We start from the raw sequence: 19,226 nt of genomic DNA on the forward strand, positions 1-19,226 counted from the left end.
CCAAAGCAACAGATTAAAGCATAATGATGGCATTCACCCTAATAATTTAAAACATAGTTGTGGAAAATATTGTGTTCATGGCTTAGCAGGGGAAAAAGGAAAATCTGAAATCATATTTTGGGTTGTATGTTCCATCTTAAGTGATAACTTAAGAATCTTGCATTTTGAACATAGGGTTTCCCTTGGACCTCTTACGATGCGAGAGTTTGCTCGGCTTGGATCCAGCTACCTGCAGCAGAGTTCTCAACAAAAATTATGCTCTGCTGGTTTCCATGGCACCACTCACCAATGAAATTCGACCTATTAGCAGCTGTACACCCCAGGTGAAAAAATACTGGGGTTTTCCCTCCAGTATTTAGTAATTTAATATCTTAATGGCTTTGGTTTGGATACATCTGTTAGATGTCCCTTTTAAAGTGACTTAGTTATTGGCATGTAGAATAGTATTGCAATTCAACTAAAAAAAAGTGTTTAGTGAGGGAAAATGTGAATACTTAGTGAATTGTTTCTTCAAGTAAATTGTTTGTTTATTTTATTAACAATTTATCAGTTCAAGTAGAGTCAATGGCAGATACTTTGTCCTTGAATTTATACTTATAGAAAATACCTTACTATTATCTTTCTGTAGAGAGTCTTGCAATACTGGACTAAGTACCTAGAATATCATCAGCAGCAGAGTAATACATTTGAAATCCTGTGCTGCAAAACTAGATTTATTTCTTTAAAGCTGTTGATTCTTGAATTATATCTGTACATATAACAGTTGCAATATTAAGTTCTTTCTAATTTCTTGAATAATCTCTCTTCAGCATATTGGACCTGCGATACCAGAAGTCAGTTCAGTTTGGTTCAAACTGTATATTTACCATATAACTGGACAAGGACCACCCTCTCTGTTGCTCTCTAAAGGAACACGTCTTCGAAAACTTCCAGACATTTTTCAGGTAGCGTATGTATGGATTTATTCTTCCTCCCTTCTCCAAACGTGTCAAAGATATGCTGTACCCTATTTAGGGCTAACAGTTGAAGTCAGAGGTACAGTTCATTGTAGTTGATGTACATTTTCTAGAAGCAACTTTTATGTAGCATCTTTGGTTTGTTTTCTTTCTAGGTTCTGAAATAGGAATGCTACTTATGTCTCTCTTCTTGTCACAATGTGACTCCAGTGTTTTTGATGCTACCCCGTTCAATTTTAGTGTAAAATGTGGTACTGCAGTCATTGTGAATTTAAGTTTGTAAGCCCATCCCTAGAGTGTGTTACGAAGATGTAGAAGAGCTATATCAAAAGATAGAGACTTGGTATGTTGTGCGTGCTTTTTCTAGTATCATATGAGAAAGGGCACCTCTACATACAAGTTTGCCTGGTTTAGAAGATGGCTAAGATGATCACTGCTAGTTTGTCCACTGTAGGATTCTGTGATGGAGACTTTGAAGTTCTAGGCTGTAATTCTCCCTGCAGTTTAAATGACAGAATAATTTAATAGAGGTGGCACTAGGTTGGACAAAAGGTCTTCCTAGCCCAGTAGCCTGTCTCTAGCAGTGGCTGGAAGTAGGAATAATAAGCACAATATGTAATACTTCCTCTTAAGAACTTTCCAGCCCTCCTGATGTTCTGGTCTGGAACTTCCTGAGTTGTATGTGATTTTCTGTATGGAGAGGTTATGACTGGAATTCTTGTCTCTGCAGTGATCAGTTCCTCTCCTGAATTCCTTGAATCCACCTAACTTTTTAGCATCCATACAGTGCTTTGGCAAGGAGTTCCAGAAAACAGAGCAGGTGATCAGCTCATGCCTGAAAGACTCCAGATGCTGCCTTCTGCCATTCTGTCTCTGAGATGCTGATAAGGACAAATGTGCCACAAAAGAGTACTGTTAGATATTCTGTATCCTAGGAAAATGTAGGTGGAAGTAGCCATGGCAACTTCTAAACTTGCCTGAACCAAAAATCATTGTATCTATTGACTTTGATTTGAAATGCTGCAGACGCTTAGCAGTGTTTGGGTCTTGCTGCTCACAATGGAATTTGTAAACTAATATTGTTCAAATTTATAATTGCAGAGAGGCCTCTACAGTTTTCATCTCATCATTCTGAGTAGATACTTGAGGAGCTAAATATATTAGAATGGTATGGAAACATTCAGAGAGGGATGTGTATTCTCAGGTGTACCTACATCAGCAGTCATCTCTGGCTCTAGGATTTGTAGATGTATTTTCCATTCCTCAAACCTCTTGCACATGTCCTTTCCCTTTCCGATTTAAAAAACTTTGTTGATACTTCTATTTCTAAGACTTAACTTTAAGGTAACGTAGGATTAAGTGAATTAAGGCTTCTAGAGCAGAAGATGTTTTGTAAGGCCATTGGTGATGAGCTCGATTCAAACCTTAGCATGTCATTAGCTTAAACTACCAGTAAATGTATGGATTGTCCACTTGAGTAAAATGCGTTCAGTGTGGTAGCCTTGGAAAATGTCAATACTACTTGAATCTCAGTGTGCTGACAGGTCAGGTTTTCTTGTACTAAATGATGTCACATTCTGCACTATCACAAACTTATTGAAGCTTTTTTTCCTCTGCATGCATATGTGAATGTTTCTGTCCTGCTGCTGTTTTGCAGTGTCATTTTCTTAGGAAACTGCCAAGACATTTCTAGAAATCTTATGGAGGTGCAGGGGACTTCAATCTTGAAAACTGAGAAACTAGGAAATTACTTCCTAGTCAGTGTTCTTGTCTTCATGTCCCTCCCCCTTGGATAAGGATTTTGGGGGTTGATATATCTTTGTTGTCTTTGATGGTGTTAGTTTATCTAGCTTATATTTTGCTTTTAAATTTACGTGGGATTATTTTCATCTCCTATTTGGTAGGAGGCTGCAGCGCTGGCCACATAGGAATTGGTGACAGATACCTCCTGTTCAAAGTAGCATGTTAACTTTGAGGTTGGCAAACTTCTGTCTTTGCCAAGAATATGAACATGAGTGATCCTTGGTACAAAGTATAACACTGTAGAGTTGTAGTTACCTGTGGTAACTTCCTAATTGTAATAATATGCTAATGTCCAACTCCAATATTTCACTTTATGTGCTTGGATAGTCCATTACAACTGTAAATACTCTTTAATTTTTCTCTTCTAGGGTTATGATCGCTTACTAATAACATCCTGGGGTCACGACCCAGGAGTAGTGCCTACTTCAAATGTGCTCACAATGTTGAATGATGCTTTAACGCATTCTGCTGTTCTGATTCAGGTACACAGTGCTCTGTATAATTGATGAAAACATGCATAACTTTTTGAGTTAAGGTTTTACGTGGTAGAGGACATTAACAACGTAAGAGAGCTATACTTTTGCCAAGAGCTGAAAAGTACATTTAACTTCTGTAGCCAGTGCTGCTGAGATTCAGTGGTGGTTCAGACATGGGTTTTGAACTGAGTGCATATTAAGTATGCATTATTGTATTATGGGCAGATAGAATAGAGTTTTGCTAGCTAAAAATGAGATGTGGATTTATGAGAGTGTTGGGGATATAGGAAACTGGAATGAAAGTGAAGAGCCTACAAGCTTCTTAGACAGTAGTGGTATAAGGTAGCTGGAAGTATGAACTGTTATTCAAGAAAAGCACTTTTTTGGAGTGCTTAGTGTTCAGCTTTTACAGTAAATTATAGCAAAACATGCTCTTTATCACAAACAGCGGAGATAGAGTGGGTTTATCCATTTGGGAGAAGTAAAGTAGCTTCCTCTTCTGTTTCGTCAGTTCAGCTGAACTCTCAGAATTAATCATTCAAATAAATAGGTGTTTAATATTGTAACAAACATAAAATTACACGTTCTCAAAAGCCCACTTGTGACAGCCTTGACTGCTCAAAAACATGCTGTGCTTAGGGGTGGAAACTCCGTTTTGCTCCAGAAGTGCTCAGTGATTATGAAATCTGTTTATAACTAGTAATTGGAGAGAAAAATTGCTCCTCTTCACAGAAATTGAGCTTCAGTGTGTTTACTCACATGCATTTTAGGGGGAAGGATAGGGTATTTTATTTAACTACTTATTTCAGCTATGCAAGAACTTTAATGATCTGCTTATTTTTTTCATGAACTCGACTGGTACTCCTTAAAAGGGAGCACAACTAGGACTAAGTAAGCTGATGACTGTATTTTTCTGTTCCTAATTTAATTTCTTGATGTTCAGGGGCATGGCATGCACGGAATGGGAGAAACAATACACATACCTTTTCCCTTCGATGAAGCTGAGCAGCAGGGAGGTAACTGACTGTCCTTAATGTAATCTCTACACCACCATATTTAATTTTCTTGCACATTACCTGTGCAATAAGGTTGCAATAATCCTTTTAATACAAATTTTCTTATACTTATGTGTCAAGTTAGATGAGAAAATTCAGAGAATATTTAAATGGCTGACAAGCATGTTCTGAGCTTAGAGATACGGTCTTCTACTTTCGTCTCTCTCCTAATTAGAATGTGTTCTCTGGCCTCTCTTCTCTCCTAGCACAGATCTAAAGAAGTAACTTCCGCAAACACCTCCGACTCTTTCTTTGTGCATACTTGTTTATTAACTAGCATATTTATTAACTGCATAAATAAATCTTCCATGTGTTCTGTTCACCATCTCTTAACTGTAAGACAGGTGAGACTAAAACTGAACTAATGTATCTTGATTAGTAACACTAGGAACTATTATGGAGTTTTTTTTCCCCAGGAAGAGCATTGCTAGCAAAATCTCCTATTCCTTCCAAGTCTGCCTAGCTCAACTGATTTTGAAAGGCAGGAATTAACATATTCTGAAATACTCCTCAGTGAGTAGCATACAAGCTTTGCTAGTTGAGGCCATAGCTTCCAACTGAGAGCTGTCATAAATGTATGAATTTCCAGATATGAAATTTAAAACTATTTAAGCTACCACTTAGAAAAATCTGGGCCAACTAGGAGTAAAGCTAACTTCCTAATTTAGTTTTTACTAGGTTTAAAATGAGTTACTTTTATATTTGTGCTCTCTGGGATGTCTGTTTTCTTCCGACTTGAGTCTAGGTGAAAAATCTTCAAGGCAGAATCTCTAAGTTCTAGCATGAACAACTCAATGTTGAAACTCCTTGTTAACCTCTAATACTGTATTCTGATTCTTCAGAATTTCAGATATGTGGAACGTGTATCTTGTATTGAATTTGCCATAAAAGACTCTGGCACTGAAAGAGCTGGACATCTGATTCCTAGCTGAACCTTGCCATCTCTGCTGTCTGTATGTGTCTGTGTGTGAGAGAGATATCATCTTCTGTTTATATTTTTCTTTCTCCTTGGCTCTTTTACTGTACTATAAAATACAAATTTGTGCTTGGTGTGGGAAGATTGTGATCACTTATGTGTTATCCCAGATCTACCGATGTGATCTCTAAGATGGAGCATTACAAGAGAGAAAAATCCAGATAAAAAACTTAGCCTGGCCTAGAGATGAACTGTATGGTTATGGAGGAGGCTCCTTGTAAAGTAAGCCGAAATACATGTTGTTTTCTTCTAGACTTCTCTCGTGTGAACATGGCAATTCATACGGCTTTAAAAATACTGAGAAACAAAGTAGACTTGCAGCATTTTTGTGGCTATGTCACTATGTTGAATCCTTCAAGTCAGCATGCTACCAGAAAGCTGAGCGATGCTTCTGATGGAAGAGGTTGGTTACCAATAGTTGTCTTTTTTTGGCTGTGTTCCCTTAATTTCACGTACAATCACTTTAGCAAAGGTGAACAAAGGATTAAATTCTTTGATGTGGAACTCTACAAAATACTCTCCAATACAGATAGGAACCCATTTTGAGTGTAAATCTATTGGCAGTAGGCTTACTTTCTAATTCTTCTTTGTGACTAGTTCATAAATAGCAAATACAGACTGAAAAATCACTGTACTAGAATAGTCAACAGAAGAAAAAAAAAAATAATTTCAAAACATTAAAGTAAATTGGGTCATTTGTATTTGCCAAACTTAATCTTTCATAAGTGTGTTGAGGATCCCTAAGTGACTCTTTAGTCTTAAAATGAGTCAGGCCCTGTGTTTCTCCATATCCCTTGCTCCAATTTTATAGCTGTATGTTCTTTGGGCAAAGCTTGTGTCATGTTCCGTACATCAGGTGTTAACTAATATTCATCTACATGTTTATGTAAGAATTACTTTACCTTTAGGAGAGACTGAACTAGCATTGGGATCTGATGTAAATGGGAGCACAGAATCATTTGAGATGGTACTAGAAGAAACCTCAATGGATTCTGCAGTCAAGCAAAGCCTTGAAGGTAAACACATGACAAATGGCTTGTACTAAACATTTTCCGTCCAAGGAGATACCTTGTTTCTAAGGATCTGAACACATTGTTTGATAATCGTATGGGACAGTACAACACTAGCTGTTCTTCCTCCTTAAAATTCAGATTCCCTTAAATCTTTGAGCAGTTCAGTAAATGAACTGTCCTAAAAAGTGTGAACTGTCCAATGAATTCTGATCTGAGAACTGATTCTGGATCGATATTCTTGCTTTGCCTTTTCTTAAAATTTGGTTGTCTCTCTCTTGGTTTTCTTTCTGTAGCAGCCACAACAGAACTGGAATGGGTTCCCCTGGAATTATGCTTTGGCATTCCACTCTTCAGCTCTGAGTTGAATCAGAAAGTCTGCAGAAAAATTGCCACTCACGGATTATGTAGTAAAGAAAGGTGAGCTGTAATTTTTCAGCTACAGGTTTAACAGGTTGTATGTGGTATGTCTAGAGCTTCTGCAAAAAATGATACTTACAACTGAATGACTATAAGAGCAGAACTGAACTAAGTTTCATAGAGTACTTAATTCTAGTCTGTAAGGTGGTTGCTTTTTGGCTCATAGATACTAGCTACAATGTACAATCTAGTAGTCCTTAGTTGTGGTAAGATTATAATATTAGGCGGTTTTTATAGTTTCTGCAAGGCAAAGATTAATTCTTTGTAGTAAACTGTCTATGAACAGTTCAGGAAAAAAAGTAAATTTGTGTGCTTTCCTACTCATTTCCCCTTCCTAGCCTAGCACAGGCTTTCTTTCCTCCCCCTAACTGTTCTGGGCAGGGGACGGGAAGCTTGCTGGTAATGCTTTGATGTAAAATGCGTTTAGCTCTTGTGGAAATTTTCTTTACTATTTGTATCTTATTTGCTAATTTTAGTCATGGCTTATGATCAATTTATCTTCTGCTTTTTACTGTAGCTTTTTTTAATGAAAAAGCTTTATGTAGCTTTTTCTTTATGAAATCTCTTTCAACAATGGGATTTTGGGTTTTGTTTCCTTTGTGTTGTTTTTTTGTTGTTGTTGTTGTTGTTGTGGTTTTTTTTTTTTTCTCCCCCTAGGGCATGGTTCTGGAGACCAAAAATAACGCTGCTTGAAAACATGGCTTAAGGATTTTTATTACAGTAGTCGAACTGCTTTTTAACAGTGTGTCATTAATCTGCTTCTTAGAAGTTATATTACCAGACTGTCCTAGATAAGAATGAGACATGGTAAAGTCTAATATATTGGTATCTTATGTAAAATAGCATTTTTTAATTGCAAGAGTTTCCCTTTAGTGCAGTGTAAAGGGTAGGGAAAATAGCATTTAGCTGACTAGACTCAAGAGCAGGTGAGTCAAGTCGAGTATCTCTACAGTGATAACAATATTATCAAGCTTTCTGTGTGAAAGCTTTTAACTTTGTCACATGATGTTAGGTACTACTGGAGCTACTTGTGAGCAAGGTACTGTGGTGGTACTTTACTAGTAAAAATTGGTGCACCTTGGTCATAGCTTCTCTTTTGTTTTTGACAGCCTTCAAAAACTCTTACATTCCAGTAGAAAGCTGTCTCTTCAGGTCCTTAATTTTGTCCATTCATTCCAGGTAAGGAGCAATAATCCAGATATAAATCATTCTGTATAGTCTATCATCCCTTTTTGCCCTCCTGCTTGCCATTCTTGGGTGTATGGAAACATACATGATTTGTTTTATTTGCTTTTTCTTTAAATGGTAACTGTATTAAAAGCATTATCAACCTCAGATTCTACTGGTAGCAAAAAGTGAGTACTTCCCTATCCCTTTTCTAGCCTTATTTAATACTTGTCTCTTAACTTCTGTGGCTGCATCTTGTCTCATTAGTTCATTGTTTTTTTATGGGACTTGCACAGCAAAATTGTTCTTTACTTCTCCTGTTGTAACACAGCCTACTCTGCTGGTTACTTGGTTGCTTCTTACATATGTTAGGGAGATGTACTGCAAACCATAGATATGCTAATCTTTTGAGATTTTATCTGCATTTCAAGTCAACTGTGTCCCCTTAGGAAAAAATAAAATACATTAACATGTATTTCATACCAGTTACTTGGTGCTGAATGAGTATAAATATGTAAAACTGCATACTCTGGGAGGATTTTTTTAAGAGCATAGATAGAGAATAGGGGTCTCGTGTGGCAAGCAAGGAGGAATGCCAGGTCTGCAGGCAGCTATAATTCTGCATGGAAGAGTATGCTAGCAAGGCATGTCCACATGTAGCATGGAATCTGCTTAGCTGCTTATGTCCTATGATGCTTTTCTCTAAAATTCTATCTTTTCAGTAAGGTAAGAAACTTGCAGGTTGCTTAACTAGGTAGTGTTATGGATGGTGTGACCCTGAAACTGCTTCCTCAGGGGAATGTTGGAGATTCCCAGTAGGTTAGAAGCCTTGAAACCATCTGTCAATCAATCTCATGTGATTCCTGTCCTAATCTCTTAGATGTTATCTCTGAGGTACACTTCTCTTGATGATGGTCTGTATAGAGAGAAAAAGAGAAGGTGCTGAAGTGATTTTTAAGCTTGGAAAACCAAAATTCTGGGGCATAAAACTACTCAAAATATGATCAAGTCAGTGCCTCCAAATATATGCATAGCTCTTAGCACAGTATGGGATTAAATAGCAGTATGTTATTTCTTACATTCATTTTGCTAGGCCTTTCCTTTCCTTCAATTTTAAGCCTCAAACTCCCCTGAAGGTTTCTTGGAAGCCAAATAATGCATGCACAGATGCAACTGAGGCAACTGTATGCTTAGTTCATGCTTCCCTTTCTTTATTCTGTTCTTACTTCATTAATGATTTGGTATTTATTGGATTAAAATAACATACTTTAGAAACATTTAAGTATATTTGCAGATTAGATTAGCCTGTCATATTCTACCTGTTAAATCCTTCAGTGTTTGTATTGTTTTTAAGATGCTATTTTTTCTTCCTTTTGCTTTTAGGAAGGTATTTCAACACTGGATCAGCTCCATGATGCTGGTTCTTCAGGTTCACTTTTACAGTCTATTTCTGCAGATATGGGTGTTCCACTTCCTGCCAAGAATCTCGTGTTCAAAGAAGGTGTATTATCTGAGTGGAACGGATGGTCCCCTTCTTCAGTTTTTTTCAAACACATCTAAGGAACAGGTCAAATAGGGATTCTCATGCATTGATCACTAAATGCCTTTCTTCTATTACGGTTAATTCCTAGTGCCAACCACTAAGAAGTGTACTGCTGCTGCAGCATAACCCATGTAAAAGTAGCTTTACAAAAATGTGTTGTGTTGCAGTATTGGGGAAATGCTTAAACCGTCTAGAACTTGTTACTCATTACTGCGTATCTTGCTGCAACAGAGTGCTTTTTAGCTGTCAGCACTGTTTTTATCTTGAGACAATCTTTCTTTTATAACTAAACATGCCCTTTCTAGGCTTTCTGATGATTGTTAAATTTCTATGCTGTCACCACAAAATTGCAATAGTAGTTTTCTATGTTCGTTACTCAGACATAAATTCTGTTTAGTTTTGTACTGTATTACTGAAAATCTTTCTGTATAAAAGGTAAGAGATTTCGCTCTTCCTCTGAAAGCTCAGTGATACCAACTGTTTAAAAAAAGTATCATGGTGATATGGGGCATTAAGAATTGTTGAATTCTGTAGTCAGCTTAACACTGAGGCCTTGACAAATGAGTACAATGGAAAGAGATTTGATGCTTACAGGAGGCTGAGTTAGTGCAGACTCGAAGGCCTGCTGATGACTTAAGGCCACTTAGAAGAAGAGTGGTGCACTTTCATCTGTGGCAGAATTTGATGAAGGTGCGGAATTATGGAAGAGCTGAAGTGGTCGGCTCTGTTCATGGGGTTATTCATGGTAATAGATTTGTCTTGCTCTTTGTATGAACCCAGGAGTGTCTGAGACTTGATCACACTGGGTTAGTCCCTTGTTGTTATTTGAAGCTGGTGATGATTGCTGTGGTAAAACTCCTGATGTCATAAATTGAGTTTAAGGTAGACAACTAAATCTGTCCTGTTGATTAATGTTTGAAAGAACAGAGCTCTTGATTTTTAGCGTGACAGTCATTAGCAAAGGAAGATGACAGCAGAGGGAGTGTAAGCAGAGACTTCTCTGAATCTGTTATCCTTGAACCATTAGCTGCTGATTATGACAAACATTAACAGTGTTTCATCTAAAATCATGTTCTAGCTCTATTTGTAGGGGATGATTTTATGTAGCATGATTTCACTTGGTTTATATTAGGCATTAACAACTTTTTGCCAGCTTAAAAAAAGTCTGTCCCATTTAGCACACGAGGAGAACAAGAGGTGTAAAATGTTAAGACTTTTAACCCAGCTGACTAAAGTACTCTGCCAACTCTCTCCTTTACTGGAACTGCCTTGTTTTAAATAGTCATAATTAAAAATGAGACTTAACTATCCTGTCGTTACTAGCCTATGATACGTAATGGACCAAGAATCTGGTCCAGCGTAGATGATGCTGGACAACAGCAAGGAGAAAAATGGCAACATTTGGGTTTATATTCTGTTCTGTATGGCTGTAAGGAAAAACATGACTGAAGTTTGAAAAGTACAAACATACCATGATAGGATAATGCAGTGGCTTCAGTTACAACTGTGAAAATTCCATTCTCTTTTTCCTTTGCTTATATACATTCCTAAAGTATAAGTGTGGGACTTGCGCTCTATAGAAACTGGAAGTCTTCAGTACTTCAGTTTGCTCAGTGCTGCTTTCTTACATCTGTTTTGGTTTTGTATTTTACCAACACCATCTGAACTTAGTATTCTGCGTACAGAGCTAGATTATCGATATAAAGTTGATAATTTAAACTACAGTGTCTTTTGTACTGAATGTGCACACTCTCCATAGTGGAGAGTTGCCTTATTTCCTTCAAAAGAAATTAAAGAGGAATTGGATGTCAGTCTGGTGGAAATGGCAGAGGACACATTTACTGTGAGAATTATGTGGAAATTAAGCCAGTATCTAGCACTGTAGAGAAATTAAGCAGTAGGCGATGACTTAATACTTTCAGTACTATAGATGTTACTTTAAGTGCTACAGTGAGCTGTAGTAGATGAGATAGTTTGGCATATTGTATCGAATTTTGCCATGCACTGTCTATATTAGTATGTAAAATGATGTTAGCACAAGTTGTATGGAACTTTGAAAATGTATGAAAATTTCTTGTTCTCACTGCATATTCTTCAGTGTTACTAAGTGAAGGATACCCTTTGTTGTTAGGTTGTCTAAAGTTTCTAAATAAAAGTAGTCTGCTCTTCAGAGTTTAATACCCATAACTCTTACAGTTAATGGTGAGAATTGCAGATATGTTGCAGTTTTTAGAACTCAAGCCACTCTAATTTAGGTGCTTCAGCACTAGTTTAGGAGTTTAAATGTTTGAGTCTGCGTATCTGAAGTTTACAGAGTAGATTGCAACCAAAGAAGTCCCTAAAATACCTGAAACTCGACTACAGCGCCAGTGCTTGGGATGGTCCAGAGGCTTTATTCAAAGTATGTGACTTTTGTTTTAAATGTGGTATAAAAATAAGATCTGGAAGATCTTCATACCAAAAGAATCTATTTTATATTGTATTGCAAATAAAAACAAATTACATCAATTTCTTTTCTTCAGGTAGTTTTATTGACAGTGGGGAAAAATCACATGCAGTACACATTGTAAAGCTATTTTAAGTTTCTGTCTTCAGCAAGATTTTTAACTTGTAGAAGAGAGGTTGGCTTTGTGCTCTGGCACAACCCAAGTAGTGTTCATTCTTGATGGATATACCTGAAGATGTTCAGGAGTCAAATAGAAAGTGTGTGCTATGTTTGTTTTCAGTTTTTTTGATCATGACTTATTATTTCAAGTTCTTTTTTCTATCATTGTTCTCAAGTTTTCCTTTCTCGTTCAATGTTTCAGACGGTTTGTGTTTTGAAGGTTTTAAAGTATGACTGTAACCGAATACAGTTGCACTCTTCTAGTGTGACACTGTTAATATTATACATTGAATTGTACAAAGTCTGTGTTCAGTTAAATTATTGGCACATGTAACAGTTGTTTACAAATAAACTGTGGTATAGGTCAAACCATGTGCAGAATACTTCACATGCAGTAGTTTTCTTCTTGGGCACAGCACCAAACTGTCACTCTGTCACTGTAGTGCTCAAGACTACCAAATGTCATCAAAGTATCTTTTTCCCGTATGTCTGCAGTTCTGCAGAAATGCCATTTTAGCAATAGAAACCTCTTATTTTATTGTAGTCTTCTCCATACCATATGCTTAACCTCTGAGAAGAATGGGAAGTACAGGAGGATGAGGTATGCTCTGTCTCCTCTTTCAGGCACAGTCTAAACCCGTAGTGTTTGATATTGGATATTTGAAGGTACTAGTGTAAGTGGTGTCATATCCCTTTTCTTGCCTAAAGACATTTTTGACTGAGAACTTGGAAGAAACGAGACCAAAACTGTCATTTGTTTCTTTAAAGTAATCCAGGCCCAGGATTCATGTTAGCAGTATAACTACAGAGAGTCTGATTGCAATATAAAGAAGAAATACAGACATAGGTGGTGAAAGAAACCTAATAACCTTCTTGGGTTTAAATCTTCCTTTATTCTATCTCAGATTTTCTTGAGAATGTGTATGTAACTATATATGTATATTTTTTTCCCCACCCCAAAGCCTTTTTTTCGACTTGAATACTATGCCAGTAGGATGATGGAGGCATTGGTTTATGACAGCTTTAATGAATACTTACATTGAATTCCTGCAAATTAATGGAGACATAATTTGTTTAATTGTTGTCTCTTCTTTATGGATCTGTGTCCTGTATCTCAAGCTTCCCACTCTCCATCTTTGGCTTTCCCTCTGCTCCCCCAACCACTCAAAAAACTATTACAAGTCCAAGCAGAATGATGAGAGAACCTCAAAATAAGTGCACAGATGACCTATGTTTTCTCCTGCTATCTTTCTGCACCACAGCAATATAATTTCTTACTATTGCTTATTTGTTGGTTTGGTTGTTTTTTTCCCTGCAAAGGATGTAAGGAAAAGCTTTTTTTGCAATTAAGACAGTAAAGTACTGGAGCAGGCTGCCCAGAGGTGGTGTGCAGCCTTGTCACGGTTTAAAGCTGGGCTAGCTATTAACCAGGTGGCAGATGCTCTCTGTTAACCCTCTCCCCCACCCCCCCAAGGGAAAGGGAAAGGGAAAAGGGAGAGAGACTTATGGGTTGAAAAGTTAAAACAGTTTTAATAAACTATAATAATGAAAAAGAGTATAATAACAATAATAATAGAAATAACCAAATATATACAAATATGTACAAAACCAAGATCAAGAGCTTGGAAATCCTCCTCAGGCAGAGTTGCTCCCCCCAGCACAAGCAGAGGGGAAAATGCAGTAGCTCCACCCAGCACGGGCAGAGGGCAAAATGCAATAGCTCTCCTGCCATCACACCTGCAGGCTTTTAACTGGAGATTTGGCAAAGCTGGTACCAATCAGTGGGAGACAGGAGTGCCCCTCCCTCCTGGGCCCCACCTCCAGGAAGCAGTGGGTTAGTGATAAGCAGGAAAGTGAGAATGACATGTATGGGATGGAATACCTTGCCGGTCAATCCTGGGTCACCTGCCCCGTCCACTCCTCCCTGCAGGTACAACCCCCTTCGGCTCTTCACTCGTAAGCAGTGAGGAATTTAGCAGTGACCTTGGTTTCTCTAAGACTAATTGGCCTGGTTTGGGCCAAACCAGGACAAGCCTCCATACGTGGAGGCTTTAAAAAACAAGTCTGGATAAAAAGCCCTGAGCAACTTCATCTGATCTTGGAGGTGACCTTGCTCTGAGCAGGAGGTTGGGCTACAGATCACCTGAGGTCCTTTTCAACCTCCATTATTCTATGTTCCTTGTGTATAAAATCACTCCATGTATTTTATAACTTGTTTTTAAGTATGGCAGGGCTGAATGCTAGACAAAATTTGAATTGTGGATTTGGAGAACACTAGTATAGCAGAACATACAGCCAGTACTACAGCACAACACATTTTTGTGAAACTGGTGTTTGTGTGATACCAACTGCTTTGCAGAAGCAAATGAGCCAGTGACAAGAAAACTTAATGACAGCAAGAAGACTGGGGCTAGAGCCTGGGGCAGCAGCAAAGTGCTGAGGACTGAGGCCTTGGAGGAGGAGAGGGTGGATGAATGAAGATGGGGGTGATCAAATGCTACAAAGCAGGAAGGTGATGCTGCTGAGAATAGTAGCAAGGAGGCATGTCACGGCAGCAACTTGGAAGTTATTGATGTGCTTCCAGGTTCTCTCTTACCTGCTGGTGTCTGGTATGGGGGAATTTACTGCTTTCCTCGTCCAGCAGCACTGAATGGCTTCTGTGGCCTCAAGCTCTGGGTGTGAGTTTTGCTGCTGAGAAACCCCCAACACTGCTTCAGCTGTGGCTGTCTAGCAGTAGTGAGTTTTCCTTTGTGGCTCTGTTATGTAGGTCAATACCAGAAGGTTCTTTAGTGGTTACCGGGCAGCTAACCTGATTTCCTAACCTCAGCAGTGGCTGCTTTTTTATTGACTTTTCTGTCCTATTGTGTTCAGGGTTTTTGTTCCCCATATGAAAGAGGGAAATACTAATGAATTGGCTGCATCCTTTATTTCTAGATGTAATGTGCCTGTAGGAAACATCCCAGCTGAAAAAAAAAGACACTGTGAGAAACTGGTAAGAGATCTGTTGCAAGGCTTTCATAAGTTGTTCTGTTTGTGTCTTCTGAATTGCTTCTGCGTTGTACAAATCAATGATAATATCACTTGAGAACAGTGGTTTCTGTGTTGGTCTTGTTTCAGCCTATTTGCCATTTCGTTTGTAAATGATAAGGGTTTTATTCTTTTATGCTTTTACCATCATAGGACTTGAACTTGTTATTCCTGGGCTGTAGCTTTTGCTTGCTTGCTTTCTACAGACAGAAAATCTATCACATTTTCTGTGATGCCCGTATTCTCCTTGACGTTTTGTTTCCTGAGAGTTTTTGTGCTGCAGCCTCAGCTTTTTACCTGCAGCTAGCCTACATGTCCCTCTTGGTCGCTTTACACTGTGCTTTTCAGACTTATGCAAAATCTAACCTTCAACCTCTGCTTGTCTTTCCCAATATTAATAATGTTCATGTGGGTTTTTCCTTTTCTAAAGCCTTTAGAAAGCTGAAATCTTTCTTTCATCGCAGTTATTGCATAAAATCCCATATGGGGGTGAGAGGACCTCCGTTTTTCTGTTCTCCATCACACTACACATGGGCTTTTACCCTCGCCACAAGTCTGCCGCTTGCTCCATCTGTTTGAAGGGCAGCATTGCATACATCAATAGCTCTAAATTTCTATGAGTTATCTGGGCCTTTACTTCCAAGAAGCTGCTGAATTCAGACATGGGTTCAGACACGGGTTCTGATTGAGAGATTTGGCTTGGCAAGACACTACTTTGTTCTTTCTTCAATTTGTAAGCATCATTCTTCAAAAGATGGAATGGAACAGATCATCCTGAGTGCCATTACACGGCACACGCAGGACAATCGGGGCATCGGGGCCAGCCAACATGGATTCATGAAAGGCAGGTCCTGCTCGACCAACCTGGTCTACTTCTATGACCAAGTGACCCGCTTAGTAGATGAGAGCAGGGCTGTGGATGTAGTCTATCTAGACTTCAGTAAGGCATTCGACACTGTCTCCCACAGCATCCTCCTAGACAAACTAGCTGCCCAGGGCTTGGATGGGTGGACTCTTCGATGGGTTAAAAATTGGCTGGATGGCCGAGCTCAGAGAGTGGTGGTGAATGGGGCAAAGTCCAACTGGCGGCCGGTCACTAGCGGTGTTCCCCAGGGCTCAGTTCTGGGGCCGGTGCTGTTCAATATCTTTATAGATGATCTAGACGTAGGGATTGAGTGCACCCTCAGCAAATTTGCAGATGACACCAAGCTGGGTGGGAGTGTCGATCTGCTGGAGGGTAGGAAGGCCCTACAGAGGGATCTGGACAGGTTAGATAGATGGGCCGAGACCAACGGCATGAGGTTCAACAAGAACAAGTGCCGGGTCTTACACTTCGGCCACAACAACCCCATGCAGCTCTACAGGCTGGGGGAAGAGCGATTAGAAAGCGGCCCGGTGGAAAGAGACCTGGGGGTGCTGATCGACAGCCGGCTAAACATGAGCCAGCAGTGTGCCCAGGTGGCCAAGAAGGCCAATGGCATCCTGGCCTCTATTAGGAATAGTGTAGCCAGCCGGTCTAGGGAAGTGATCATCTCTCTCTACTCGGCACTGGTGAGGCTGCACCTTGAATACTGTGTCCAGTTCTGGGCCCCACACTTCAAGAAAGATGTTGAGGTGTTGGAGCGAGTCCAGAGGAGGGCGACCAATCTGGTGAAGGGTCTGGAGGGTCTGACCTACGAGGAACGGCTGAGGGAGCTGGGGTTGTTTAGCCTGGAGAAGAGGAGGCTCCGAGGTGACCTTATTGCAGTCTACAACTACCTGAAGGGAGGTTGTAGTGAAGTGGGAGTTGGCCTCTTCTCCCTGGCAACTAGCGATAGGACAAGAGGAGATAGCCTCAAGCTTCACCAGGGGAGGTTCAGGTTGGACATTAGGAAGAATTTCTTTTCAGAAAGGGTTATTAGACATTGGAATGTGCTGCCCAGGGAGGTGGTGGAGTCACCATCTCTGGATGTGCTTAAGAAAAGACTGGACATGACACTTAGAGCCATGGTCTAGTTGACAGGGTGGTGTAAGGGCAATGGTTGGACTCGATGATCCCAGAGGTCTCTTCCAACCTGACTGATTCTGTGAAAAGCTGCAGGACAGTGGGGTCCCTGGTCCTGGAAAGAGATTTAGAAACAATGGGAAGAATTAAGTCAGTTGTCAGAAATAAAACATTCGATGTGACATCGATGCTGAACTCGCAGTGATTTGTAAGCTGTTCTGTAGCATGTATAGCCTGTGACACGTGTAGCATGTATATAAGCCACGAGGTTTAGCGAATAGAGTCTTGGCCCGGCGTTGTTGACTGGAAAGAGTTGTTGCGATAGAAAGAATATATTCAACTGGGGAACAGAAATGGAAATGTGAAGAAGCTAATGGTGAGAAGGGACAAGGAATAATAGTCTAGAAAAAGTGCTGGGAGAAGGGGGAAGTGTCTGTCTGACCTGTTATATCCTGGAGCTCACTCTTACAGAACAGAGAGATGGAAACGCACCTCTTAATTACAAGTCGTCAAGGACCATTCCTACCCCAAAAAACTGGGAAAGAAGTCAGACACAGAAATAATAGGTGCCGAGGATGTGAGCAGACTGGGAAGCAGGGAGTAGAAATAGAATTGGAAAGTACTCTCATGGCTTGTTTTTCCAGCTCTCTGAACTCTTTGAAACAATCAACATGAATTGGCCTGGATTGTATTTTCTCCTGATGTATGAAAACAAAACACATTTTAAAAGGAGTGATGAGGTATTAACCCCAATCAGTTTTTAAATTAAATCAGACCAAGTAGCTGTCATACTCTTAAATCATATGCTTAACTGGACCATACGGTGTGAGTGATGCAGTAGGACTTACTGGACTGAGGTTTCTGGACACACAAATGTCTTGCCCTGTAGGTGTCAGCATTTCTCTTATTATCGTCTTGACTCCCAGCAACAGGAAAAAACAGTGGATTTGGTTTGGGTTTTTTTTTTATTAAAAGTGTTATTCAAGTAGATGTTCTTTGCTAGTGAACACTACTAAGTAAGGCAGTTTTATATAATTAACAGGCAGAGCTTTCCTTGCTGGATAAAGAGGCTTCAGAAAATAGACTTGGTTAAAATGTGCCTTGCAGAATATCACGTATCTGTTTATAAAACTATCTAAATAACAGGACTAAGCCTTTGGCAAATATTCATATGATGAATGACATTCATCAATTGTAATGAATTAGTTCATTCCATAAGCATGGCCATATATGACAGTGTCTCTTAGGCTAAGCGTTAGCTCCAGGTTGGCCAAGTTCTGGCTTTTGAAGCAGAGCCAGGAACCTCTTGAGAGAGGATGGGTTGTAGGACTTTGTTACTCCTTACATGCAACTGGTTCACATTCATGTTTGTTGTATACCCAACAAGGGCAGAGTTACTCTAACTCAGCTTTCCTGAAGGACTCGAGTCCTGCTATGGAAAGGTGGTTCAGTGCTGAGTAACTGTGTGAGACTCGAGTGTCTGAGCAACCTGGGGAATCTGGGTCTGGGACACCTTGGAAACAAAGGGAGGGACGTTGTCTTAGCCCAACTCTGTTTACATAAGATTTTTTTATAATTGTGAATGGAAGGGTGGAAGAGTGAGTTTGAAATGTCTTTTTAATGCATAGATAGAAAATCAGCATGGAGAATCCTCTCTTTTGGTCCTGGTACTCCCTCAAGTGCCTTGCAAGTCTGACAGTGCTCGCATAGCCATTTGATTTGGAAATAAATTGGGATTTGTATTCGAAAGACAGCTGAAGCTCGGTTTTGTAGCGTTCCTTGCACTTCTTGCTCTGCATCGATCCTGGCTGGCAGTTTTTCTAGTCTGTCTCTGTATTCCTGACCTTGTGAATTACCAAAGAGAGCTCTCTTCCTTGGCACTTGCTTCCAAGGCAGTCCGATAAAGTATTGTTAGTTGAATTTCCATGTGGCAGTTTCTAAAGTATTAGTTGCTTTAGCTAACAAATCTGATTATGTTGGCTCATATTCTCCATTGGACCAACATTTCTTGCCCTCTTCCTAGAGAACTGATGAGCTATGCAGAATGTGCCTCGAGGGGACCGAATAGACGTCAGTGACGAAACTGAAGGTTTATCCATGGTAACACATGTGATGTTTCAGAAGGGAGAAGGATATATTGTGTTTTCATTTCTAGTCTTCAGAGTGGATGCATCTCAAATCCATTATTAAACAGCAGGATCTAT

At 39.5% G+C, this 19,226-nt stretch overlaps 1 protein-coding gene across 3 annotated transcripts in view; it reads left to right on the forward strand.

Annotated features, from left to right (window-relative positions):
* Positions 1 to 12,301, forward strand: part of FAM91A1 (family with sequence similarity 91 member A1) — a 27,571-nt gene extending 15,270 nt beyond the window's left edge. For 2 of the 3 annotated variants that reach the window (XM_068396098.1, XM_068396099.1), the window contains 9 exons: positions 175 to 323; positions 810 to 944; positions 3,128 to 3,241; positions 4,179 to 4,251; positions 5,520 to 5,669; positions 6,175 to 6,282; positions 6,573 to 6,696; positions 7,806 to 7,875; positions 9,247 to 12,301. In XM_068396098.1, coding sequence (XP_068252199.1) covers positions 175 to 323; positions 810 to 944; positions 3,128 to 3,241; positions 4,179 to 4,251; positions 5,520 to 5,669; positions 6,175 to 6,282; positions 6,573 to 6,696; positions 7,806 to 7,875; positions 9,247 to 9,423 — 1,100 coding nt within the window. In that variant the 3' untranslated portion in view covers positions 9,424 to 12,301. Of the gene's footprint in view, positions 1 to 174; positions 324 to 809; positions 945 to 3,127; positions 3,242 to 4,178; positions 4,252 to 5,519; positions 5,670 to 6,157; positions 6,283 to 6,572; positions 6,697 to 7,805; positions 7,876 to 9,246 lie in introns of those variants that run through there. The other variant, XM_068396101.1, reaches the window with a different exon arrangement.
* The last annotated feature ends 6,925 nt before the right edge of the window (positions 12,302 to 19,226 follow it).

The sequence above is a fragment of the Nyctibius grandis genome, chromosome 3 (assembly GCF_013368605.1).
Source record: "Nyctibius grandis isolate bNycGra1 chromosome 3, bNycGra1.pri, whole genome shotgun sequence".
Classification (NCBI taxonomy): domain Eukaryota; kingdom Metazoa; phylum Chordata; class Aves; order Nyctibiiformes; family Nyctibiidae; genus Nyctibius; species Nyctibius grandis.